A 15,003-nucleotide genomic window follows, 5' to 3' on the forward strand; every position below is an offset into this window, starting at 1 on the left:
AACTCTTCCTCTGAGTCCAGAGAGGAAGAGATGAACGTCTGAGATAGCTTCTCGGTATAAAAGGTCAAGATCGTCCTGCTGAGAATCGGGGGTTAGGATGGGGTGGACAGAGATTGGGGCTGGAGAAGAGTGAATCAAGTCGGAAACAGCCACTTGGGGATGTGTTATGGAGGTGAAAAGAAGTAAAGAAAAGGCTAGCCTTGCAGGAGTGGGTCTCTGTGTTCCAACCAGGCAGCTAGAGTCTGAGGCAAGGGATAAGCTGGAACACCGAAGGGCACAGGATGCTTCATTTTTTTCCCCGGTAAGGGACAAAAAGCACCTGAAGCAAGCTACTCTTTTAATACGCGTCGCCCCCCCCACCCAGCTTCAAAGGGAAAACTGACCGTTGCTGACGAATGAAGCCAGAAAGGGAAGGCAAGTTTGAGACAAGATGGAGAGGGATAAAATGGTGACATCCAACCCAGAGAGGTCAGGAGGGAAGCTTTATTATTATTTATGAATAATTCAAAAAGGAAAAAAGTCTAACATGTCCATCTGGGGGCTCAATCAGACACTGTACACAATATCCACACATTAGGGGAAAGTTAAAACCCCGAGGAGGCCCCGAGGAAGAGTCTCACTCGTCAGAGTCCAAATCGCTGTCCCCAGGAATCGAGCGGCAATCCTCGCTGTCATCCTCATCCTCGGACAGCCGAACTTGGCTGAGGACACTTGGCCCACCTCGCTGCTCTTCTTCCTCTTCCTCTTCCTCCTCTGATACATCATATCCACCTATGCTGCTGAAACTTGTATCTCGAGTATTTGATTTGGGGTCAGGCTCCTCATAGCTCCCATAACTGAGGAGACGAAGTCATGGGCTCATGTAAGTTCTTAAACTCAGGAGATGTCCTCACCCTCCCACTTTTCCACCCTCAGACAAGCAAAGTGACCTCCCCTGGAGACCCAAATGCCAGACCTGACCAGCCCTGCATGCCAGAACCCATTCACAACATTTGGAGACTTCATGGACAAGGAGCTTGGATAGAAGAGATCACCCTTTCTGCCACTTTGCAGAAATCATAGTGTACTGCTGTGCCCTGGGACCCCACAGTAGGACACTGTGGTACAAAGGACCCCTCCTTGCCCTCCCTTTTTGCTGCCGATGCCTATTACCTGATGTTGCTGTCCTCCATCCCGTGAGAGGCCTCCCCAGCATCTCCTTCATAGGACATCATGCTCTCATCATTATCCATGCCCATCCTTGTGTTCTCTTGCAGCACATGGGGCTGTTTAGGCCTCATTCCACCAGATTCCATATCAGAGTCACTACCACTCTCACTCAGTTGGATAGCTGTACAAATGGAAAGGTAGCGGTTCATTGGCCCGTACCTACCCAATCCTGTTTCCCATGCCTGGGCAGAATAAGCTTGACAGAAGCACTTCTAATCTAGCTTGGCCTAGGGCCTCTCCAAAACAATTATTCATAGACAACTTGTTTGCATTTCTTCCTTTGTGGCTCTCCCGCGCGAGGCTCCTAGTAGACAACTGCAGGATCTGAAGTATGAAAATAGGAGTTGAATTTATTTCCTTTCCCCCTCAAAGTCAATTTCCATCTTTTACATTGTCAACATATCTTCTTTTAATCTCTTTGCTACATTGGACATACCATACACCTCTTGGTCCTGGCCAGTATTCAAATTAGGCTTATCTAGCCACCCTTTCTTCCCCTGCCATTCTTAGCACCTCTTCTGCAGCATCTTCTCCCAGACTGCTGCAAGTTATCTAATTACACATGACTTGGGTGAGCACCAAGACCACCAGCAAGAGATGACATCCGCAGAGACAACATCTGTGGAGATGACGTATGGTCAACAGCTTTCAGTGTGGCTGTAAGGTTGCTATGTAAAAGCCAGATGGGAACAGATCAAGACTCACAGGAAAAAGGATTATCTCCTTCTTCATCGCTCCCGGCATCTTCCTCCTCATCCTCTACGTCAGACATAAGCAAATCTTCATACAAGACACTAGACTGAGGTTGCTGTGCAGTTCCTTCCTCTTCATCTGCAAGGTCACCATCCCCATCTTCTTCCTATATCACACAGATACACAAAAAAGTTCTCACTGAGGGACACAAGTGGTACACCAGAAGCCACCACCAACTCTATGCACCGGCTCAGAAAGAGCTGCTCTGTCACATGATCTGGGTTTGGCTTGCTGCTGTCACTTTGCAGGTCATCCTGCCCTGCGCTGGCGTGACCCCTCTCATAAGGATACAAGTGGTCAGAGACTTTCTATAAGTATACTCACTGGGGCTGGAGTCTTAGGTTTCCCATTCTCCTCCTCCTCAAACCTTTCAATATCTACATCAGAGTCTTCCTCGCCCAGCCTACCTCGGCCCTGGTACATCTGAATAAGGAACACAAATAGCATACCATTGAGTGGGGTGCCAGCAGAAAGAGTGGTCACCCAGAGCAGGTGCCCATCATGGAATGGCCAGCCAACCCCAGGACTGGTGGGGGCTGTTCATGGAGCTTAGGGTCTGTGAACTTTTCCCTGAATTCCTTCTCTAGGATAGATCCCCAAGTTTAGAGTGAGACCCCAAAACACAAGAGGGGATCTAGTCCATTTCTATTACTTTTTCCTATGTAATGTTAGGGAGAACTTCCTCTTTCATAATAGGCTTTTTTTAGGCTGAATTATCCAGCTCAAGACAGATGACCAAGGAGTCCTCTTGGGCTGCTCATCCCTTTCACTGTGGACCCCTAAAGAAAGCTAGAAGAATTCCTGGCCTCCTGCCACCTCGAGAGAATATTTTTCAGTCAGCTCCTGAAATTAGTTGGGTCTTTCCTCAGTCCGTTCTTCCCTAAGAAAGAAATCAAACTGTAGTGTTTCCTTTGAGCTGCCCATCAGGTTACCCTGACATAACCAGACACTTTTCACAAATCCAAACATTACTTGCACTTCTGCTGTGGTATCCATATGGGACCTAGGACCCAAAGGTCCTGACTCTGTCAATGTAGAAGTTAGTCATGTGACCTGCCACTTTTTTGGTCCACATTTCAGGCCTTCTTTGCAAAGAATCAAAGGGCTAGTGGCTTATCATGGCTAAGAACCCATTTCTAGAGGGGAACAATTCTCACCTGTACCCCCCGTTTCTCTGGGGTGGTAGTTGGTGTGTCCATGGCAGACATATTGCTTTCATCTTGGTATACTGAGGCATCTCGAGACATACTTAGGGATGTGTTCGTATCATAAAGGTCGGGAGGCTGTGGTACAAAACATATTCCTTAACATTTCTTTAGAAGGGGAAAATAAGACAAGTTTAGAGAACGTGACATTAGGAGCATTCTTAGAAGAAAAAGGCATAGCAGCCTAGTACTAAAAGAAAAAGCCAGGTTTGGAGGGATTTGTAAAGCTGCTAGGTCTCTGAGCCCATTCTCGCAGCAGTGCATGTCAAAAGGAGCAAGACTTCAGGGCTGGGGTCTAGCTTGTAGCACTGCCTCTTCGCTTCACTTTCTTCTAAGCCTTGTCTACTTCTTACAGGCCTGTAAGGTCAGCAGTTAACTTTGATGGCTGCTTTAGAGATGAAGAAAATTTTGATATGGTATTTCAACACAAGGAAGAATATGGAAGAGTTTTTTAAGGACTGTTTTCTGCAGTACCAAGAAATAAAGGAACAGGAGGAAACTGGGACAGACTGAGAAAAAAAAGAATTCTTGATGGGGTTTGGAAAGAGTTAAAAAAAAATTCAGAAAAGAGTTTCTTTTAAAATATAACCAATAATCAGTATAAACAAGTAAATCAGTATAACCAATTTCTTTCTTTCTTTCTTTTTTTTGGAAGCAATCGGAGTTAAGTGACTTGTCCAGGGTCACACAGCTAGTAAGTGTCTGAGGCCGGATTTGAAATCAGGTCCTCCTGACTTCAGGGCCGGTCTTCTATGCACTGCGTCACCTAGCTGCCCCACCAGTTTCTTTTAAAGGATAACCAAGCCTCTCGAAACTACATCAGAAACTTAAAATAACTCTTTAAAAGCCTCCAGAAAGAGAGCCAACATCACTCTGCTAATTCCTACCCTCCAAGTATGCCAGCCTCCTGGCATTACAGCTTAGCTAAGTATAGCCGAGGATGAGTCAAAGTAGGGAGGCAGACAGCTCTGTGTAAGAGGAGTGGATCACCTTTATCTCCATGTGATAGAGGCAACGTTTGAGCTACCCAGGTCTCATGATGACATAAATGCCAAGTGTAAAGTCAGTTCTCTGAAAAGGGGGATGGGCAGCCAGGAGACCCATAGGGCTCAAGAGCAGCATGGCCCAGCCCTACAGCCACCAGGGTCCTCTGCTCAGAAAAAGGTCCTGGGAAGGTCTTGAAGAAAATCCTCATAGGAAAGACCAGGAAATAACCCAATCCAAGAACAAAGAAGTACCAGAGAATCTTGAGGGAGTAAGTACACCAGAGGAAGAGCTCTGGCCCCAGCAGTTAAGAAGCTGGCAGCCTCCAATAATACAGATCAGAAAACAGACCCCTCTCTACCCACTAGCCCCATGGTTGCCCTCTTCAGAATTCAGCAAGATCACCATCAGCCAAAGACTTATTTAGCTTGGCCTTGAAGACAAGAAAACTTGGGAGCACGTGGGAAAGGGATTGAGTCCAAGGCCAGTTCAGAATCCAGTGCTCCCAATTTTCTGCAACAGGAAAAACCTACACAAGAGATTCCTGGGCCTCACTCACCTGAGGAGTATAAGGCCCAGGGGTCATTGGATCTAGACTTTCCAAGTCGGCCTCTTCCAAAGCTGCTTCCTTAGCTGTACATATGTCTTTCTCAAGCTGAGTCAGGTGTTCATCATACTGGGAAAACAACCAAAATGTAATTAAGTACCCCAAGAACACAGGACATTTTTTCAAGCTGGGTCTGAGGGAAGCAAATTTTGCCACCTACCTCAGCCAAAGTCTGGTGACAGATGTTCACAATCTCCTGAGCAGTTTTGGTGTACTGACTATCGGAACCTGTAACAAAAAAGGAAAAAGCCATCACCTTGGCTGCCATCAGTTCTGTAGCTCTCTATGCTGTCTGTCATTTCACCACCAGAATAGTGTCATTATCTTAGTACCCTTGGCCACTAACTACTTTTGTGACCCTGGGCAAGTCACTTCTCTCAGGGTCTCAGTTTCTTCCTCTAAAAAAAAAAAAAAAAAAAAAAAAAAAAAAAAAAGGCTGAACTAAGGAACTCCTCCAGCCCTAGGAGCCTCTGATCTCAAGCTTGGCACTTAGCTTCATTATTTGGAGGTGCTTAAATAACAAAATTCTCCATTTGAATGTAGATGCTTCCCATTGCCCTGTATAAAAGGATAGGAATATCTGACTAAAATGAAAATTATTGCATTGGTCTCTAATATTTACCAGAGCCTGAAGCAGAGAGAGATGGTCTGTGTCTGTGAACCTCAAATCCTGTATCCACGCTGATTACAAACTTCTTTGAGAACAGAATGGCCTATTTAAGGTATTGGCCCTCTCAGAGATTCACTGAAATGTGTCCATTGGAGCTCTGTCCTCACACAAACTGCCTGCTCCAACCCCAAAGAACGGAGGACAATGCCATCAGTTCCCAAGTCAATGACTCCTCAGTGCTGATAGAGCCAGAATCCAAAGTCAGACCAGGAACACTCCAAGTAAGTGAGAAGAGAAGCTTCACGATTCAGGAATCTGCAGAGTCCTAATCTCTTGTGGCCTTATTCCATTCTCCCAGTGGAAGGGTAAGAGAGGATGAGTTAAGAGACACTGTTTCCCATCGACAGGGACAGACTACTGCAGTTAACAGCTAGGGTTCCCACAGGTCAGAGCAGCCACGAGGCTCTCGAAGCGTACTCTCAACTACTTAAGGGAGCGAATCGGTGGCCAGCGAGAGGAGAAATCCTGACTCTACCCAGATCTCCACCTCTCAGTAGCTCAAGTCCCTCACTTCTAACATGGTAATAAATAAATGTGTTTAGACACAGCTTGCCAAGCCCTTTCCTTTCCATCCAACAGCTACTGAAATGCCACCTCCTCTAAGAAGCCCTCTCTAATTGGAAATGAGGTGGGAAGATTTCTCTTCCATCCCTATCCCCCTAGACATGCAATTCCTAGGACTTTACTTACCACCCCACTAAGGACACTTAACCCCTTATAATGCCAAAGAGTACCTATTTACACATCTGTTCCTGTATCTGTATGTCTTTATTAATGTCTGTTTTCACTTGTCAGTCTTAGAGATTCTAAGCTTACAGAGTGCAGGGGCCATAGCCATTCAGCTTGCCTAATCTATCACATACAAATTGGCACTTCAATGTCTTTGATGAGGATGGTGGTGGTAGAGTTTGTAAACTATTTGTCGCCATGAAACAAAGAGCAAGAAAATCTCAAAGTCATCCTGTCACTCTCTCTCTCGGTGCTGACTAGAATGTGTTTAGATAAAAGTGGGAAATTGAATGAGAAGACAGGCAAAGACGACCCAGGCCCGTAAGGAACCTGGAAAAGACAGTCACTGAGTGGAAGCCAAAGTGTGTTTGTTAATTATCTAAAGAGTTGTTAAATGAAAAATGGTAGCTACATTTTCAACATCTCCACGAATTTTTTTTTAAAAGAAGGAAGTGGATTAGAATTGCAGCAGGAGGTTGTCTAAAATAGCTACACAGAATAACTACTGGTTACCAAAATAAGTAAATGAATATTACATTATCTTCTAGAGCTATGTAAAATCATTACTTTGCCTTTAAGAAGAATGGCTAACTGGCAATAAGAAGTGAAAGCTTTAACTAATTCAAGTCTGGAGATAGGTGGCCTATTTGTTTTTAAAAAAAAAAAAAAAAAAAAAAGACCTATTTGTTATGGTTTCCCAAGCATATAAGAAATCCTTAACCAGCTATGGCCCCAGCCAGATCTAGGATGATTTAATTCTGGGAAATTATAAAAGTGGCTGTGTCTGTAATGTCACTAGGTAGCCTAGAGGGTAGAGTCCTGGCTGACCCAGTGAGGGAGCCTCATCAGGGAGTGGATTCTAAACACGAATCTATCAACACAATAATTATTTGGTGCCTTCACACCCAGGATGTACCTTGGTTATTTTGGCAACGAGGATGGGATGGCTTTGTGGTTGAAGATACAGGTGGGTGTACATGATCTCTGTCTCTCTCTCTTTCTTGTTAAGCCATGGCCCAAAGCAACTCCAAACAGATTGCTGAAGAAATTAAAAGGAGTCCTCCTTAAAAGGCAGCCTCACTCAGATCAAATGGCAACTCTGCCAACAGCTCCAGGAAACTGGGCTCCCCCGGAACCGAAAAGCATTTCTGTTGTCATCTCTAATTTCCCTCTATAGTAATGGCACAAGAAAAAAGGACCGTTTAGGTACATGCTCAGTGTTTCCAGTTAGAGGGACAAGCAAGTATCATGAATAAGTGAATCTTAGTGCTTTCGTGAGAAATGCCATCTTAGGGCTATGCCAAGTCAGAGGATGTGGGAAACAAGGACAGAGCCTTCCTGCTCCTCATAGATGAGCCCACAGACCCAGCTCTAATGACCTATTGGGACAAACTTCCCAGGAAACTTTGGGAATTCTAGTGCTGATACTTCCTCAACAGAATTTGGGGATTTTGTCAAATCCCTTATCTAAATAATCCGCCTTAGTTCTATATTCTCCCATTAATCCAATTATGAGAACCATTGCTCAAACAGAATTACCTAACATCCTTCCTCCTAAGTCAATTAACCTCAATTAGAGGCAACTAGGTGATGCAATGAATAGAGCACTGGACTTTGAGTCAGGAAGGCCTGAGTACAAATCCTGCCTCAGAAACTTAGTAGTGGTGTGACCCTGGGCAAGTCACTCTCTCAGCCTCAGTTTCCTCCTCTGTAAAACGAGGATAACAACATGCTTCACAGGGTTGTGAGGATCAAATGAGATTATATATGTAAAACATTTTGCAAACCTAAAAGCATCATATAAAAATTATTTTCCTCTTCTTCCTCCTCCTCCTCTTCCTACTATGCCAAAATGAAAATGGATTAACACTTTGACAGGTGAAGTTGTGGGAGAGATGGATATTTGCTGACATTTATCATGTAAATTTTTTAAAAAGACTATATTTAAGGAGCAACCATATGGACTTCTTCAATGCCTAGTAAGAAATCTACCCAGCAAATTCTTGCAGAAATTGAAGCTGCTCAATCCATTTGTACATGTCCTGAGAAAGGGGGCCTCATAATTCTTTGACCTTACAGCAACTTGTCTCAGAAAGGGTATCAAGTGAATGGAGAGACTGGGGAAAAGGAAGAGACAGCAGGTTGCACTGAAGTTCTTCTGGTATTACAAAGAATGTGGGTCAAGTGCCAAGATTCCAGGGTCCCCAATTAAGGGACAAGGACCCCTGAACCACACACACAAATCTGGAACTGGGGAGTAAGTCAAACCTGGGATGAGGGTGTAGAGGCTACACTTAGGGCGAAGCTGAAAAGGCCATATTATAAAAACTCATTTGTTTGGAACCTCATTTAGAACCTTTTTAACTTGGTTTAAACTAAATAGAAACCACACGATGATGAGAATGACTTACACTGGCCAATAACTGAACAAGATGAAGTAAATAACTTACATTTACCAATACTGTTTCGCTGAAAAGAAAAAATGTGTATAAGGCTGATCTGTTTCAGACCCAACCTAAGTTGAGTTATTTAAAGAACAATAGGTTCTTTTGTTCGAGACCATATAACATGGTCTCACTTAGAATGCAGATTAATAAAATGCTCTGAATCACTATTGATTAGAGAAATGCAAATCAAAACAACTCTGAGGTACCCCATCACACCTATCAGATTGGCCAACATGACAAAATAGGAAAATGATAAATGCCGGAGAAGATGTGGGAAAACTGGAACACTAATGCATTGCTGGTGGAGTTGTGAAATGATCCAACCATTCTAGAGAGTAATCTGGAACTATGCCCAAAGGGCTATAAAAATGTGCATACCCTTTGACCCAGCAATAGCACTTCTAGGGCTATATCCCAAAGAAATCATACAAATGGGAAATTTTCATAGCAGCTCTTTTTGTGGTGGCAAAGAATTGGAAATTGAGAGGATGGCCATCCATTGGGGAATGGCTGAGCAAGTTGTGGTATATGAATGTGATGGAATACTATTGTGCTATAAGAAATGATGAACAGGCTGACTTCAGAAACACCTGGAAAGACTTGTAGGGACTGATGCTGAGGGAAGTGAGCAGAACCAGGAGAACACTGCACACAGTAACAGCAACATTGTGCGATGATTAATATTGATAAACGTCACCGTTCTCAGCAATACAAGGATCTAAGACATTTCCAAAGGCCTCGTGATAGAAAATGCCATCCACATCCAAAGAAAGAACTGTGGAAGTTGAATTGCTATTTTTTTCCTCTTCTGTTGAGTTTTGTTTCCTCTTTCTGATGGTTCCTCCTATTGGTTCTAGTTCTTACTTACAACATCACTAATGTGAAAATATGTTTAATATGAATATAAATGTATAGCCTATATCAGATTGTGCGCCGTCTTGGGGAGGGAGGGGGAGAAAAATTTTAAACTCAAAAGCATATGGAAGTGATTATTGATAAATCAAAATAAATTAATAAAAATTTAAAAAAAAAAAAAAAGAAAGAAAGCAGATTCATAGCAATGGACTCTTCTCCCCCTGCCCCCTCCTCTCCCCAGCTCTCCCACCCCTGGCCAAAACCAGCATAGTGCTTTAAATACCACATTAACCAGTAAACTAAGCTAGATTACTTCACCATCTTCCTTCACAAATAATTATTTGAGAGAAATCACTTGGACTCAAAATCTTGGGATTAGTTGAATTCAATACAGTTCTTCCTAGTTCATCGGGCAGAACATATGGGGAAAGCTGCACTACGGGTCACTTAGGTTACCCCTCTACTTTGACCCTTAAAAAAAAAAAAAAGGAGCTAGAGCATGATGTTTTGAAAAACGTTGGCTCCAGGATTCAGGTTCTGTCTCAGACACATACTAGCTGTGTCACCTCCCAAGACAACTTCCTAAAACTAAATTATACCCAAAAAGGCGCCTGCCCATTTACAATGGTAAAAGGTATTCCCTGAAAGTTTTCCCTATCAATGAAAACAGGTCAGAACCATTGCTTTTAAAGTTACTGTAAGATACAAATTTCTTGTGATTAGGGTGTTGTTTTTTTTTTTTAAAACATAATCCCCTTTCATTTCTCTTGGCGCAAAATGATATGAAGTGTCTTTTTTTGGCAAGATTGGCCTTTTTACTGCAACACTGTATTTCATTTGGTTAAAGTGACCTTCCTTCAAGTCTGAGTGGCCTTACAAATCAGTTTGTTTAAAATGTTTCTCATTCCGTGGGCTATCAAGAAGGATGTCACATTGTTGAAAACTTTATCCATTTTAGGTTTTAAGATCAAGTTGCTATTTACAATCTTTGTGAGGACAATGTGGCTCCCTGTGCCTGCTCTATGAATGAGGACTGAAGAAGGCAACGTGGGCCGGTGGTCCGATGGATATAAGTGCTGGATTCGAAGTCCGAGGACCTCAGTTCAAATCCCAGCTGTGCCATTTGGCTCCCCAGAGGACTTGTGATTGCTGACCTTGGACTAGTCTCTAGGTTCCTTTTCCTTCATGAGTAAAATGAAGGATTTGGACTAGATGGTGTTAGGGGCCCTTTTACTTTTCAGAGATTACGTGTTCATTTGGGGCAAAACCATGAATTTGCAGTACTGCTCTATTGCTTTAGACTACTGGGTAATTCGCTTGACGTCCATCCTTTAATAGGCTTCATAATTACTTCTCAGAGTTACGGATGTCAGAGAAGCTGACAGGGCAGCAGGATGTTCTTGTCTCTTCCCCTTCAAAGGAAAAAACTGGCACAACAAAATGAGCTGTATAATGTCTTATTTCTTCATGAAAGTTGTACTCCCGAGCCTCTTGGTGGCATGGAGGGGACCCTGGGCTCTCAAAGGGCCTGAAGGCAGAGGCCTAGTAGGTCTGAAGACGAGCAGAGAGGCTTATCACCAGGCAGTTGACCACATGGGGGGGGGGGGGGGGATGGGTTTTTTTTTTTCCCAAAACAATAAAAGCATCTACTAAGATTGTAATAAGGAAAAGTTACACTCCACACTAGCAGGCAGCTAAGTGGTATAGTGAATACAGTGCTGGACCTGAAGGTAAGAAAACCTGAGTTTGAATCCTGCCTCAGACTCTTCCTAGCAAGTCTCTCAACCTCTGTGCCTCAGTTTCCTTATCGGTAAAGTGAGGATAACAGCACCAGCCTCAGATGAGATAATGCATAATGTACCACACTGCCAACCTGTGTTAGTGGGCAGCAACAGGAGAGAGCTCACTGATGAAGTTGGCTGATCTCTGGAAGTAAGGCCTTTGTGCTTGGCCTGCATAGAGTTCCTAGCCATCCCAAGTTTGGGGGATGGGGGCGTCCCTACTGGATGTCTAAGAACTTGAGCTCCCACACTTTAGGAAAGCACCCCGCTTCTTGAGACTTTTCGGGAACAAGTTCCAGAGAGAATTGTGATTTGTTTCCATAAGCCCTGTGAACAGAGAGCTATGATACCTTCAGAAGCAGAGCTCTTGCCAAGAATGGTTCACACACCCCAGGGCTACCTATTGGTTTGGACCTTCACTCTATAGTGGTTGTCTCTGCATCCATAGACTCAATGGAATGGAAGCTCCCCGAGGGCAGGGACTGTTCCCTTTTTGGTCTTTGTATCCCCAGTGCATAGCACGGAGCCTAGCACATAGCAAGCACTTTGCAAATGCTCCCTTAATTATGCTTAATTGGTAGACCGTGCAATGACTGCTGAACAGAATACTGGGAGTTAACAAAAAACTGCTAAAGAGCCAACGATGCCCACGTGGAGTTGGAAGGAGAACAAACAGAAGAAAGTGTAGCACAACTGCAGGGATGGATTTCTGAATACTTTTAAGGATCCTTTCTCTCTTCCCTAACCAGGTTTAGAATCTGAGGGGCTACTGGGCACAGCTGGAGCCAACCTGTGAGTTTAACACCCCCGATGACTTCTGGAAAAACTGTCCATGCTGTGAGGGGCCTGACTTGGTATGGATGCACTGAGGGGGGGGGGGGGGGAGGGGCACTTGTTCAACTGTCGTCATCAGGATTCCAACCTCTGCCTCCAGCACACCCAGCTACGAAAAGGATTCCTGTGAGGTCCAGCTCCCTTTTAGCTGGATTCCTGAAGGAGGGATTACTAACCTTTCATTAGTTTTGTTCAACTGATTATTAACTGCTCTTTCCAAAACCCGTCAGATATCTGACTACCACAAGGCATGCTCACAGAAGGCAGTATAGGCAAATGCTCCAAAGTAGTCTAGGGGAAGCTGAAATCCTAGCTAGGGGGCTGGAGAGAATAAAGAGCAAATAGCAGGAACTTGAAAGCTGGCCATACATGGCATTATCGCTAGCCATACATAGCATTATTGTTAGCCATACAAGGCATTTTGGTTTCTGACTTACAAAATTACCACACTGGGCTGACTTTAAGTCACACCTGTTAAAATATCCATGAAAGTTAACAAAAAAGCACAGTGAAACATCACTGGGCTCATACAAACGAGATGGGGTGTGGGGAAGGCAACAGTGACGCTGGGTCCCCAGAGGACTCGTCATTGCTGACCAAATAAGGTAGGTTAAGATGTATAGAATGGAGGCAGCTAGGTGGCGCAATGGATAGAGCACCAGCCCCGGAGTCAGGAGTTCAAATCCGGTCTCAGACACTTGACACTTACTAGCTGTGTGACCCCGAGCAAGTCACTTAACCCCAACTGCCTTGCCAAAGGGAAAAAAAAAAAACATATAGAATGGCTGCTTTCCTGGGTCTTTAGGCAGAATGGCAGCACTAGCAAATGGAGCTTTTAGTCAAATAAGTTACTTTCAATATGTTGCCAGATGCCCTTTTGAGAGCATCTTCCCTGGCCATTTTTATGGGCATCTGTTTATGAGTAGATGTGGAACAAGAGAGCTTTGGGAGTGCCTAAAATAGGTATTCAGAGTACAGGAGATGACTCCTTTTTACCCTTGGCAGACTTCTCTAGCCTGCTCTGCGGTAACCCTTACCTAAGGGTTGAGTCACCATCAAAGTTAGGCAGCCACCCCAGCCCCACATCGCGGGACTAGCCCACTCTCCTGCTCCATCCAATTAAACATTTCATGGGAGTTCCGAGTGTGTCTTTCTCAACTTCTCATCTCAGATGATGCTGAGGCTGTGCCACAAAGAACCATTCTTATTAAGCCCAGCCAGAAACAGAAATACTCACCATTGTACTTGATGCTGTTGGCTAGGATAAGGTTTACGTCATCCAGGAAGGCATCACGATTCTGATACTTGTGCTTAGAAATGTTCTGTAATTAGAAGAGCCTAGCAGTTAGATCCAAACTTACAAGCAGGAAGTTCCAAAGGGATCTTGCCAACTCAAACCCCTCACCTTTCGGATGGTTTCCAAGTCCATTGGACTGACAATCACTTTATAATAATCTGGAACAAACTTCTTATTCACTGGGTGATGAAATGGCCAAGACTAGAGGAAAGAGAAAAATGAGTAACTCAAAGCGGCCTTCTACTTTACAACATTAGCTTGACCTTTTACTGCTCTTCTGCCCTAATCCTCACCACCCCTCCATTCAAGCTCACAAGAGAAAACCATCCTCCAGCTTAGCTCAGGATTTCTCAAGAGCAGATGCTTAGACTTAACAGCCCTAGGAGCTAAAAGGCACAAAGGGGCAGGGGGAACCCCAATTCATCAGTACCAGAGCAGTGTTTGACAAAGGAGCTCTCAAGTGGAAGTCTCTTCGTTGGGATGCTAGCTGCTCTCCATCTTACCAAGGGCATTCACCTGCTACTAGCCATTAAAAACTGCAAATGCAGGACTACTGAAAGGCTCTGTGCTTCAGCGAGGGCCACTATGTGTCCTCCACTCACACACCACCTACATTCCAAGAGATCAAGAAGCATTATGGAATCTCAGCATTCAAAGGGACTTCAGGGGCCCCTCCCTCAATCCCTACCTGATGTAAGAACAACATCCCTGCTAGGTGGTCATGCAGCTTCCTGAACACTCGCAGTAACAGGCACCTCACTACAACACAAGGCAGCTGGCTCTATTTTTGAACGGCTATAACCATTCGGCTTCATATACTAAGACAAATTTTTCCCTCCATGTAACTTCCACTCTTTGGTAGGACCTAGTCCTTTAGGGCCAAAGAATAATTCTGCTGCTTCTTCCAAATGACAACCCTTCATATATTTGAAGACAGGTAGTATTTCACCTGTCAGTTTCCTCTTCTTCAAAACAAGGATTCTCACTTTCTTAACCTCATCCAAACAGAACATGGTTTCGTGCCCCCTTAGCAGATTTTCCTCTTCAGGGCATGCACCAGCTTCTCAGTGCCCCTCATACAATGTGGTGATCAGAACCAAACCTAGCACTCCAGATGTGAGCTGACTAGGGCAGAGGACAACAGAACTATCATAGCTCTGGTTCTAGTTCGGCCTAAGGTCATGTCAAAAGGCATTTCATAGCCATGTCGGGCCCTTGGCATCTCTTGTTTAGAAAATTCTAGCAGCCTCCTAAAATAGTTTCCTTTCCTTCTCATTTTCTCCCCTGTATACACGTCTGCCAAAAGAATCTAAAGGCCCAGTTCTGGCTCCCTCAGATAAAACAAAAGAAAAAAAGCCTCTAAAACAAAAAGAAGCACAAACTGGCATGTAAGGCCCGCCACCCACTGGCTCCAAGCAGCCTTGTCTCACATGACACTCCCTTCAATCACACTCTGTTCCAGTTGTATCCCCAAACTTGGCATGGCATCTCCCACATTCCCTGAGGTCACGTCAGCCTGGAATGCATTCCCTCTTCATAGACACCTTTTAGAATCTCTCTTATCCTTCAAGGCTCAGCTTGGATGTCATCTCCTCCAGGCAGCCTTCCTCAATTCCCCCATCTGAAAATGTT

At 44.3% G+C, this 15,003-nt stretch overlaps 1 protein-coding gene across 1 annotated transcript in view; it reads right to left on the bottom strand.

Moving 5' to 3' along the window:
- Window positions 1-465: 465 nt before the first annotated feature.
- TAF1 (TATA-box binding protein associated factor 1) overlaps window positions 466-15,003 on the bottom strand; it is a 43,050-nt gene continuing 28,512 nt past the window's right edge. Inside the window, 9 exon segments of the mRNA XM_027836740.1 lie at window positions 466-836; window positions 1,153-1,330; window positions 1,915-2,068; window positions 2,287-2,385; window positions 3,120-3,245; window positions 4,711-4,827; window positions 4,919-4,986; window positions 13,312-13,396; window positions 13,480-13,572. Coding sequence (XP_027692541.1) covers window positions 617-836; window positions 1,153-1,330; window positions 1,915-2,068; window positions 2,287-2,385; window positions 3,120-3,245; window positions 4,711-4,827; window positions 4,919-4,986; window positions 13,312-13,396; window positions 13,480-13,572 — 1,140 coding nt within the window. The 3' untranslated portion in view covers window positions 466-616.

The sequence above is a fragment of the Vombatus ursinus genome, unplaced genomic scaffold, assembly GCF_900497805.2.
Source record: "Vombatus ursinus unplaced genomic scaffold, bare-nosed wombat genome assembly UNPS02014819.1, whole genome shotgun sequence".
In the NCBI taxonomy this organism is placed as follows: Eukaryota; Metazoa; Chordata; class Mammalia; order Diprotodontia; family Vombatidae; genus Vombatus; species Vombatus ursinus.